The sequence below is a fragment of the Rhipicephalus microplus genome, chromosome 5 (assembly GCF_043290135.1).
Source record: "Rhipicephalus microplus isolate Deutch F79 chromosome 5, USDA_Rmic, whole genome shotgun sequence".
Taxonomy (NCBI): Eukaryota; Metazoa; Arthropoda; class Arachnida; order Ixodida; family Ixodidae; genus Rhipicephalus; species Rhipicephalus microplus.
Genome location: NC_134704.1, coordinates 171,074,425 through 171,086,810, shown reverse-complemented (window position 1 = coordinate 171,086,810; position 12,386 = coordinate 171,074,425). Strand labels below are relative to the sequence as shown.

At 47.5% G+C, this 12,386-nt stretch overlaps 1 protein-coding gene across 1 annotated transcript in view; it reads right to left on the bottom strand.

Annotated features, from left to right (window-relative positions):
* Positions 1-9,036, bottom strand: part of Notum (palmitoleoyl-protein carboxylesterase notum) — a 79,669-nt gene extending 70,633 nt beyond the window's left edge. The window contains exon 1 of the mRNA XM_037424428.2: positions 8,778-9,036. Within this exon, the coding sequence (XP_037280325.2) occupies positions 8,778-9,022 (245 nt within the window). The 5' untranslated portion in view covers positions 9,023-9,036. The remainder of the gene's footprint in view (positions 1-8,777) is intronic.
* Between the last annotated feature and the right edge of the window lie 3,350 nt (positions 9,037-12,386).

The following is a 12,386-nucleotide window of genomic DNA, read 5'->3' as shown; positions in this document are numbered from 1 at the left end:
GGGTAGTTTGTGTAGGGAGGGCGGGGAAGGTGGGCACAAACGCGATACACTGAGTGGCGGAGGGGGAGGCGTGGGCTACTAAAGACGAAGCAAAAAAGAATAAGCTGGCCCTTCCGCGCCCCGCGGAGTCAGATCATTGCCGATTTACGGTGATTTACTGCCTGTGAAGAAAGCGAGCACTGAGCAGCCGAACGAGAACGGCAGCAGCTACGCCGGAGGAGGTCGCGTAAGTCTCACCGCATTCCACCGAGTTTTTACTCTTCATTCACCACTTCGTGGTCCACCATCATTTCTCTTCTTCTTTACACGTCACCGTTTACGCAGAGGGCATCCCAAGACGTGGCCCTGCCGGATGCGGCGTGCGCTACCTGCTCCTAGAGGCAAATGCTCCGGGATAGATTGCCTCTCGACAGGGAAGACACCATTCTGCAGTATCTTTGCGCACTATTATTCGGAATGTTTTTGTGCAGCCGCCAAAGTGTAGCACTGATGATCGTGCTTGTGTTGCCAGTAGACGTGCCAATGTTTGGACATTTTTGCAGTGCGCATATTTAGACAGAACCGATCGGCATTTTAGCTATCAGTATTTGTTATTTGGAGGAGCGGGTAACCACAGTCAAAGAACTTAGCAGCAGGCGGCATAACGCCCAGTGAAACATTTGAGTCTCTGGCGCGGCTGCATTCTGACTGCTCCAGATTCAAAGCATTCACTCTGACCACTTCTTATCCTCGGGTGTTATAAATACGTGAAACATTCACTCGAACTTAACAGACCTTTGCAGTAATGTGCCGTAACATGCTGACTTCACCAAACTCGACGACGACAGGACCCCACGCAGTGAACCACACGCTTACCGCCACTTTGATGACGCCAAGCGGTTGAAGAAACAGACAATGTCTTAAGGTGACGCGAAGGAGTGAACGGGTGAAAGCGGATGTTCTCACGAGAGGATTACCTTACTTTGTCGCTGCAAACCAATTGCATATTGCTTTTCTCCTCTGCCATTTACCCTGAATAATTCTACTCATATTGCTCATTCTCGCACGACATCCAGGAACGGCCCATCTCTAACGAAGGGACGGTCTCAGGTGATGTCATGATAACGCAACCACAATCGACGATCGCTGACGCCAAGATAAAATGGCACCATGAGGCCAGTGATGACGTTGTCTTCTTACACGACATCGCCAATGACTTCAGGCGACATACCGCCCATGTCTCGTCAAATCTCACACTGCCTTAGAAGGTATCGCTAACCTTACCTATGTCCTTCGACTCATGGCATAGAACAACCTCTCGTCTAAGTAATGAACTGTGGAATGGTGCTATACAGCACAAATTATTGATTTAAAACGTATGTTCGTAATCACAATTGATGTTTTTGTCAAAAACACAGCTACATTCTAAATCCAGTGACAGATGTGTAAGGAGCACAGATTTTGAAGTTTAAGTGTTTGTTATGGCTGTTACCGTGACAAAAAGAAAGAAGGCTTTGCGAAAACATAAGCAACAGAGACTGCCAGCACTCTATTATACCCCTGAATAATAAGATTGAAAAAGCTCAACTCCCTGCATGCATTTGTGCCTGCGTTCTCGTACAAATGCACAGGTAACACTTTACGTACTCCTAAAATGAGCAGCATAATATACTGAGCTGTCAGGTTTTACTAATAGAAAAGAATTCAGTCCCTCATGCACACTTTTCCGATCTCCACTGTGTTTGTACCACTGAATTTAAAAAAAAAAACATCACCGCCAAAGAGCTCTTACAAGTGGATAACCAGCGAAAGCTGAAACGCGCGACCCCTGTGTTTAGCAGTGGCGTCATCCCGACGCTGCACTGAAGCGCTTCACAATTATTGGTTAGATGTTCGTGCTTCTTAATGGGGCTAGACACTTGTTTGGCTTGGGGTAACCACAGTGTTCACGTGCCGTACTATGTGCCCCGCATGATCACGGTCATCGATGAGTGTAATGTAACTGCATTAGTCACAGTGGTAGTTCCAGAAAATCCACAGGCAGTCATATTGGTCACAGCCGAAGCCGAAGTGCCGCTGGTGAGACTGCCACCGAAAGCGGGCGTTCACCCTGGCGAACGAGCTCCCACAGCCGTCACGTTGACGCTCTCGAGCCGGCGCAACGGCGCTTGTTCGGCACGCAAGCATTTGGCATCGCGAGGTAACTCGGCGGCGTGGTTTGCGGGATCCGACAGCCACCGGCGCTCGCATGCCTGATCGCAATTTAGCGCGGATTAGACGGCTTCCGGGTCATGGGTACGCAGTAGCTGACGGCACTCGGTCTCCCGGCCTGTTCTTGTGCCCAGACGGTACCATCAGCCCGGCAAATGCAAGATCTCTCACATTTTCACTTTCGGCGCTGTTAAAGAGTTGTCCGTAGCTTACCCATGTGGAAGCTCTCAGTAGAAACCACTGTGGAAGGAATGTAGAAACTGATGGGCGCGTGGTCGGTGCCCCGGTTTTGACGGGATGAACGACGTCACTCACAACTCAGCCAATGACGCGCGTGCCTGTGTACGATGCTGAGAACTACATAACTGATAGTACAGCCAATGGAGACCACTCATGGCAAGCAGTCGCTCTCTGGATTTCGTGCCGACCGGTTGTGCCTCCGTGATCTCCGACGACAGCGCAGCTCTGGCTGACTGGGCTCGCCCTACGCCATCTCGTGACGCCGACAAGAGCTCTCACCGAATGGTGCCCCATCCCCGGACTCCTGCGACCGTGTCCATCTTTCCTATCTTCTCCTTGCTTCCGTATGTCGCTGTCCCTACACCTTCCTCACTCCTTCCCCTCTCTCTATCTCTATACCTTGCAATCCTGTCCTTTTAATTCCTCGTTACCCCCACCCCTCGTGAGGTACTGTAGAGATGTCCTTCCCGTGAGAGAAAGCTACGGGGCTCACTTTTATCTTCTTTTCACTTAAGAATCGCATAAGAAGACTCATGACAACACTGACAAACAGTTTTTCGTTTCTTCTTTCCGTGTACAGATTTCGCTCTAAATTGATGTGTGCAGTAGAGGATGGAAATAAAGCTGCCTAACGAAGTTGCGAGCGCTTCACTTTTAGGTTTGTTTTTGTGAGCGATTGTGAGCTTCCTAATGTCTGCAGCACAATATATAAAATGAAGTGTGACATAAACATTATGTGTAGGTGAACATGGTTCACAACAAAAATTTACGTGAGTCCGTTGAAAAACAAATCACGCGAGGCTGTCCGAAAGTGTCACGCTGGGAAGGAAAGAACGTTGGCGGAAATTGATGATCGCAGTGTTCAGCATTGATGGTGTTAGGCTGATCACCATTTTATGGGCACTGAAATATGGAAATTGTTCTGATTATGTGGCATCAATTTCTATCTGTATATACACATACATATTTACGTATACCATGTAATGTAGTGGAGTAAGTAGCTTCTATAAGACCAACGTTCCGCGGTGATACCGAAGCAGCCCTAATTCACTGAATTTCAAACGTCAATCTTAAAAGCCATCGAAAACGATGTAGCAGAAGGCACAAAAATTCCATTTAAATATTGTGCATGAATAGAGGGAAGCTTACTCGCACGAACTGACAGTCGAGATACGAGTGAAAGTCTTGGTAGCTGATCGGTCAGTAAATTCTTTATACATACAGAAATTAAAGAACAGTCATCATAGCCTTTCAACGGAAGTGACAGGGGCGTGACACAGTGAGTTCTTGGCATAACATCTAAGAAAACGGGGCTCTTAACGTCCCGACGGTGGCGTACTGTGAGTGTTGTACGTCATAGGGACAACCACATGCGTTGTACGTTTGCATACTGCTCACAATGTGATTCATAACAAAAATGCAAGCACATATCACTCAGGACACTTGCCAACCTTGCTTCAACAGTTCTTGCTATTTGCTCGCAATGAATTAAGGTCAAATGAACTACAGTTGGTTATGTGATTATACCCTCCCCGTTACTACAAAAGCAGTACAGCAGCTGTGAAGAGCATGGTGTTTGGCGCTAGAGTGAATGTATACCCCGTGGTTCCTGCTTTTACACAAGCCAAGCATCGGGCACGTTTCTCAGAGTGGTGGTGAGTTTTGAGGAGGCAAATAGAAGACTAGGAGTAAACACAGGTATACGAGAACTGAAACCAACAGGCAGACGCCCGCTCAGTGTATTTGTGAACGTGCCGGTGCGCCATTAAAACGTGCCAAGACACGCCCACCTACGCGGACTGGTCATGGTAAGTGCTGGGGCGCATCAAAGAGCCGATGTGGCAAAGCGAAACTTTGAGGAAGTCAGTGCTACAGGAACAATGCATAAAGACGGCACCACGCGATGGCTCAATCTTCTTTCTCACTCAGTTGGAGTCGGGGGCAGGCCGACATCGACGGTTATCATTACCACTCCGTGTTTTTGGAGGTTATTCCGGTTGAAATTCGGCGTTTGTCAAAGCTTGTTTGTCGCCAATGTCTCATTCTACGAAATTCCGAGTCGAGTTTTGCATTTCCAGTTGCTGCAGTGTAATCTCATGACTTTGGTTTCTAACAAATATCATTTGCGATGTTGCTGATAATCGTGTTTCTCTATACTTTCATTTACTTTCACCTCCCGTTAGTTTACCCTGTTTACAAAGCTGTTGATTAGCACTGCCGTGAAATAGTGCACTCGCCAAAGTGTACTTTTTTTTTGGGGGGGGGGGGGGGGCAAGGTCCGTACCATTTCTCTCAGTTTTCTTCATTATCTTAACGAAAAAAAAAGAGATTTATCACTATCATTATTCTTAATACTTTGAAATCTTAGATGAAATGGTATTTGAACACGAGAACAAAGAACGCACCAAGCGCCTATTTTGAATGGCTGGATGGTTTCAACGCACAGACACATCATACACAATAGCACATGCAAACCTGAATGCGTAACCCTCAAGTTTGTTCGTGTTACAACCTTAACCTTTGTAGCAATAGACGTAACCCACCCCTAAACCTTATTGAAATATACGCAAGCATACTTTACAAGGTTTCTGCGCTGATAGGGGTGCGCTCTTTTCGGGTGGATGATTTTCAGCTTAGAAACAGCTTTTTTTTTAAATAAGAGTTGATCGGACAAACCGAAATTGTCCAAATTTTCAATGGTGATTGTCTATCAGATTTCTTTCGAATTTTTTCGTGAGCAAGGAGGCCTAGTTACAGTAAACATTCCGGTGTCTCTTCCGCTGTAGCGCGACATCACAACTAACTCGGGTTCTGAAGAGATAAAACATTCTGCGAAGTAGGAAGACAAACGTACGAAATTCGTAAACAATAAACAGGTATATGCTGAATATTGTAACAAATAAGCTGCGGCATTGACGGGTAGCAACAAAAGGTGGAGAAGATGCTTGTTGCGAGAGAGATTTTAGCATACGAACGATTAAACTGAATAATGGTTACAGGGCCAGTGGCAGGCGCCACCCTAATGCACATCACTTTATAAAAAAAATGATCACGATCACGTCAGCGCGCTCAACACGCTCCAAAGTTCTGAAATGTTTGTGATGAAATTGGCTAAGAAAACTGAAACGCTGTAGATGACAAGCAGTGATCCCAAGTTCACGAGGACTGACCTGAAGTGTTATGTGAACTAGCTCCACTGACTGTTAAGTGTTAATTTATAAAACACAGGTACGCTCGCCGCACTTTGGGGAAAGCCTTTTCACGCAATCTGTGCCACCATTTAAGACAAGCCTCACCTTTTTGCTGTCATTCAAACCTGCAAAGAAAGCAAAGCTTCAGCTTGAGTTTGAACCGGCCCACCAAAAGACGAGTCGCCGCGAACAGACTTCCCGCAGCAGTTTTCCCCTCACCTCTAATTCGTAATGTGTGAATGCAGGACCAGTTTGTGCGTGTGCATGCTGGTGGTTCCGTGGTTTGCAGCAGGCCGCGCAAAGCGCCGCATGGTGGTGGGAGACCCGAGATCCATTCTCGTCTTCAGCACCACTCGGCCCCCACCCATATCGAAGTCTCGGGGATTGCGAGGAGTACGTAGCCGGTCCTTCCTCGGGGAGGGTCGTGGCAGGTGCGGCTTCAGGCAGCGGCAGCCACTCCATTAGGCCCATTGTCTCGTCGGGCGGCCGAGCAAAGAGATGAGCGCACGCGGTCGCTGGCGGTCCCCTTTGAAGCGCGAGCGGCGGCTCCCTTTGATCGACGCCGCCGCCTTTGAAGTACGCCGCCGCCACCGGCCTTGGGCGCCCTGCACATCCCAGCGACGCGAGCGCTCCTTTTTCTCGCCGCAGCGAGATCCCGCTACGCATCTTGGCCGGCATTCTGCGTCCGCATGTGCCGTGGGTGCCGAGCGACTCATGCGCACATCCAAAGAACAGACTGGATTCGAACATGTGCCTTTGGTCCTGAGGCACCAATATCTGTCCGTTATAACGAATTTATGTAATTTTAATCTATGCTATGAAAAGCAAGCCAGAAATAGACCGCGATTTCTCGTGAGCGCCCACTAAGCACCTGCTGCGAACTTATATTGCAAAACAAGGCGCAAGAAGAAAGCAACTTGCCAGGTTACTTTCCCACACTTAGAGTGAGCACAACAATGACTTCTATGCACACATTTTATTATTTCTTGCCGATCAATTGCAAATCTTCACCGGCATACACTGCGCTCCTTTAAGAAGTAGCAAACAAAAAAATCTCTGAAAGTTTAGCAGTACGTGCAATAAGGGTCAAAGAACTTCCGTGCCTTTACGTCCAAAGGAAAAAGTCGACATCAGTATGTGCAGCGAGGCGGTCAGCGAAAGGTGGTGACGTTGTTCCACTTCGCTGTCATCCCTCGGTATGCTTCTAAGTTGCGACCTGCGCGCCGTCGCTGTTTTGACTGCGGGCACCCAGTCACCGCGCTGAAGGGCATGCACTTACCGCCGGCTAATTAGCAGTTTCGCGAGATATCATCGGAGCCGGCGCTGTTCCGTCGTCACAGGAGCTCCTCCTCTCCCTCTCTCTTCGTCTCTCATGTTCACTTCGTGCGGCGAAAGCAACTGCGCTCGCGTGTCACACACTACCCGCGTCCGTGTGCTGCGTGTTTACATACCTTCAAGCGTGCCGCCGCTTTGAACCCCGCCGCGATTAAAGGCCTGGCAGAATACGCCGCGTAAACAGGGGGTCGCCTCCCAAACGATGGGCGTCGCGTGCGGGTGCAGGCAACGCGATTGAGGCGCGCATAGACGGAAACGCAGTTTCTTCGAAAGTTGACCTCACCTCAAAATGATTCTGGGGAGCCTCATACCAGAAACCTGCCTGCCTTCTCTCTTGTTTTTCTTGTCCTCTTACCAGAAGTGCCTAATACTGAGCGGGACAATTTTCGCAGTGGTATCAAAGCGCGTCGCTTTAGCAACCGCAGCCAACATGTGTGAGTGCCGCTCTAAATGGCACACAAATGGCACAAAGTACTCACCACGAACACCCACAGCTGCCGTTTGGTACAGCACAGAGAAATGAAATACCTACACTATGTACTAATGGACATTCGTTGTATGTATTTCTGTCTGGCACCCACGTGAGTGGGAACAAATTCATTGAGCTCCTGCAGTACAGGCTGGGTTCCCGCCTAGGGGTCGATCGAGAAACTGTGCCTCTTCGCAGCTTCCTTGGTTTTGTTTCAGCAGCCAGAGTTGGTGGGCTAGTCCCGAGCTGAGCAGTGCGCACTCTGTTTGCGTCAGTCTATTACGGGGCTTTTAATTATAAACGTGATAATTGCAAGAAATAAAGAAATTTGACTTTTAGCTGATATTTAGCTTGAGAACATACCTTATTTTCTCACACCTTGACATAGCTGTGAGCAAGAAAGTAACTAATGAGATGCGATATTCAATTGATTCACGGCGATTTACAAGCTTCTACAGCAGGCCTGTATAATTCACGGACTGTCACGAGAACAGGCGACGCTGTCTGTTGTTCCGCATGCGAACAGGTTCCGCATACACCCGGGCTTCATCATTCAATACTGGGAGATGCACTTCCCCACTGTGTACCTTCTGCAGTGACATCGGTGACATCGAACATTTTATCAGCATCTGACCCCACGCTAATAACGAAAGATCTTACAATTAGCAAAGTGTTTCTCATGGGTTACGCACATTTGAAGATGTCATTTGTTCTAAAGGCCCGCCACAATGACAAGGAGTGTGCAACAAATTCCTATGGTCTTCCTGCGAGGCGCTATGCTGTTCAGGCAGTGCAACTTAGTATAGGCAGAAGAGATGTCGGGTCTGCAGGCCAGGCTAAGCTCACCTTCTGCAACACCACAACCGCCATCCGGCAAGCCTAGTGTAACCGCAACGCCCTCCCCCCCTCCGCCCACCCCACTTGTTCCCATTTGTTAACTCGCAAAGTAACTATGCTTCGCAACTAATATAAAAATGACAATAGAGCAATGAAGTGAATATCATAAGCACGTTTCTTCTGTCCTCGGTTGTTTGGGCGGCAAAGCTTTTGCGAAGAAAGCATGAACAGCTCTCGGCCGTCAAAAAACGTGCGTGGTCATATTCCTGCAGTTTAGACAGATGTCTGACAAAATAAAACTATAAGGCACACCAGCCCCCCCCCCCCCCTTCAGTTTATGTGAAGCGCCATGTAGAATACAATCCCGTAGCTCGGCCACAGTGGATGAAGATTAGATTCAAAATTCACCAGACGGCACTGAGCGCTTTGTGCGGCAACTACATGCAAAATTGCATATTCTTTGCATTTAGATTTAAATATTTAAGAGCTGATTCAACTACGAAAGGTGTACTTACCCTGCGGGCGACCCATCATTGCAGACGGCCGTGCCATTGCCCAGTAGGACCTTGCGTAGCCTGGCACGTTGATCGCGTCCATGACCTCCATGACAGGCAAGGTTCAGACCTTGGGGACGTTGAGAGCGGTCGTTGTTGCCGCTTGCGGAACCTGAAGGCCACGGTGGCCGTGCAGCACCGTGTCCCGTCACGCTCAACCACACCAGCAGCACCAGAAGCAGGGACGGACGCAGACACGTGTTCATTTCGGCGAAGAAGCCCCAACCTACGAATAACGAAGTCATTTGTTCAGTATACGTAATGAAAGAAATGTGCATTCTCATTTTCACGTATCACATGCGTCAGGACTAACCATCGCGATGCAGCCATAGCACCGCCTGCCAAAAACGTGGCGGGAAACTCCACGCGCTCGCAGTCATTGCCGAGTGTGATGACAAAGGATGACACCGTGGTCCGGGCGTTCGGGAAGGTAATTCGAAGCAGCAGAAGGTGAAGAAAGATTAGGACAGCTTGCATGAAGAAACGGTCTTGAGTCTGTCGCGTTCATTACAATAGACATAATCTTCTTCTGATACTTACCTAAAATTGCTTGCCACAAATTTTCGATCCCCTGGCAGATCATTTAGCATTACCCTTCTCCTGCGCTCATTCATATTGAACAACACTTGGATGCTTTCTCGATCAAGTAATTTCATTTTGTTTACGATTCGTCTTCGTAATTCCGGAAGAGTATGATGTTGTCCGAAAGTTGTAATTGACTGGGAGATACGCAGTTACTCGTTATTCCCGTTTCTTCCAAATCTAATCGTTTCAATTATTCTTCTGTAGAAGCAGAGAATTAAAATCACGAGATCAAAGCTTCGTGCAGGACCTTTCTCAATCACAACAGTCCGACATATTTCCAATAACAGCAGAGTAACAATGGGATTTCTGTATATACGGAATATCTATAGAAACAGCTTACTGATTGCACTTATAGCGTATCTTATCACTTTCTCTGCTATAAAGTTTATCTGGTATTTTTAGATTCATACTGTAACGCTCAGAACAGAAGTATTGGATAATAACAGTGACTAAAGTGACAAGCACTGAAGGAAAAAGAAGGTAAAGAAATACTAGGCACTCCAAACATTGTTTAGGATTAGGATTAGGATTAAGATGTTTTAAGCAGCTAGCGGATGTAGCCTTGCATACTTTGCATGGAATTGCCCCCCCCCCCCCCCCCGATTTCATTTTAATGTAATGGCCTTTCGTTTTTATTTAAATAAGCACGGGTAGATGTGAACAACGTTATGGGTGCATAACATGTGTTCGCCTCTTTTCTGACTGGCACGCTTAATGCTTAACGACTAATGTCTAATTGTATTAGTGGGCAAGTACAGTTTTCTTTTTTGGGTATTTTTAGTGAAACAATGAACCAAGTTTAGCTTTAACGGCCGGTAACAAAAGCATAGTAAATGATTCCACGTAGTTATCGCTGTGCATAGGATTCTCTTACCGCACACAAACCTGCTAGTAATAGTTGCTTTCACTAGATTTTAGCGAGGGATTTTTTATTGTGCGTGCTATTAGCGTCTGTTGTTTTCTGTGGTAATATTATATAGCATTTAAGGTAACATTGCTACTCAAGGCACACATCAACATTCAAAAGGTTGTAATTATTTGTTCAACATGCACAAAAGATGAACGGTGGTAGGATGGTGCTTATCTGTATATCCTTTATTATGTGGCTGTCTACTTATGCGCTGTCATTAGCCCTTAAGTGACACCAACAAGCCGAAACAATATTAAAAAAAGAGTAGGTTTGGGACACATACCAACACCACTTCCTTTCATGGGTACTAGGGCTAGTCAAGCTCTATCATAATACCACTTTATTTCCCCTAGTGTACAAGTACACCAGCCTACAAGTGACAAAACTTATTCAAAATTTAGTAATACTTTAGATAAAAGATGAAAACGCGAGCTCGAATAAATAAACAAACACGAGAAAGCTTCATTTCTGAATGGGGTATGTGTTGAAAATTTCTACTTTGTCATTAATTCTATCATATTGTTACGTTTAAAAGAGACTGGTGGAGGTTGAAAGGAGCCGTTTATTAGGTCGTGAAAGGCAGCTCAGAAGCGGCCGACTGATGATGATCCTCCTGATCCTCTTCTTCTTTTCTCGCCGTGGGCGACAAGTGCGTTCACTGTATACGCTTCTTTGTCTTTATGCATGTGCGCAACATTCCTCTCCGCGCAGGCGAAGGCAGCTGGACGAGTCAGTCGAGTTGTCGTGGTGTCTATAGTTTCAGCCGGACAACATGAACCACTTGAGTTTTGGCAGCTCATCGACCACTCGCCGCGAGACGAGCTATTACATAGTTGACCTCGGTAAGTCTGTCAACAATGACAAAAGGTCCATCGTAAGTGGCCAAAAACTTTTGGCCTAACCCGCGCTTGCGCATCAGTGTCCACAACCACATCTGATCCCCACGGTGATAAATCACTGGTCGATGTCGAATGTCATAGCGTGCCTTCGCTTTGTCTTGCGATGCTAATGTGCGTAGTCGAGCTAGGCGACGCGCCTCTTCGGCGAGACAGAGAGTCTCGGTGACAGTGACGTTATCGTGATCACAGAACAGTAATACTGTGTCGATTGTGTGCCAGGGTGAACGTGTATAAAGCAAAAAGAAAGGGCTATAACTTGTAATCTCACGCTTCGCGGTGTTAAACGCGTAAGTAATGAACGGGAGTACGTCGTCCCAGTTCTTGTGGTCGCACGAGACATACATAGACAACATGTTGATAATGGTGCGGATGGTACGCTCTGTCAGCCCATTAGTTTGGGGGTGGTATGGTGTCGAGTGACGCAAGTGGGATTTACATAAACGGAGTAGCTCCTCCTCGACATCCGCAGTGAATTGTCGTCCATGATCGCTGATAATCAGGCGAGGTTGGCCGTTTCGGAGTAGCTCCTCCAGGACATCCGCAGTGAATTGTCGTCCATGATTGCTGATAATCAGGCGAGGTTCGCCGTTTCGGAGGATGACGTACTGTAACAAAAACGATGAAACTTAACTGGCAGTAGCAGAGGGGACGGCTGCCGTCTCGCAGTAGCGTGTGTGGTAGTCAGCGCAAACAATTACCTATCGGTTGCCCTTAGCCAATTTTGGGAAGGGGCCCAGAAAGTAAATCCCCACTTGTTCGAAAGGTGCACTTGGAGTAGGCATCGGCTGTAGAAGATCAGCTGGACCAGTTGATGGACGTTTGTGACGCTGACATTGCATGCAGCTTGCCACATAACTCTCAACAGACTTCTGCATACCAGGCCAATAAAAGCGCTCTTTATTCCTGTGAAGCGTCCGCGCCAAACCTAAATGTCCAGATGAAGGGTCGTCGTGCATGACACTCAAAATAACTGTTCGCAGGCCCTCCGGGACCACTAGAAGGAAACGTGCGCCACTGCTGGAGAGGTTCCTTTTGAACAACAGTCCAATGCGCACACAGAAACGACGTGCAATAGTGGAAGCGGATGCAGCGGCGAATAGTGGTGCTAGTTTAACGTCCTTCCGCTGTTCTGCTCTGAAACTGGGGTAGTCCGGGAAGGTAGGCGACACAGACGCT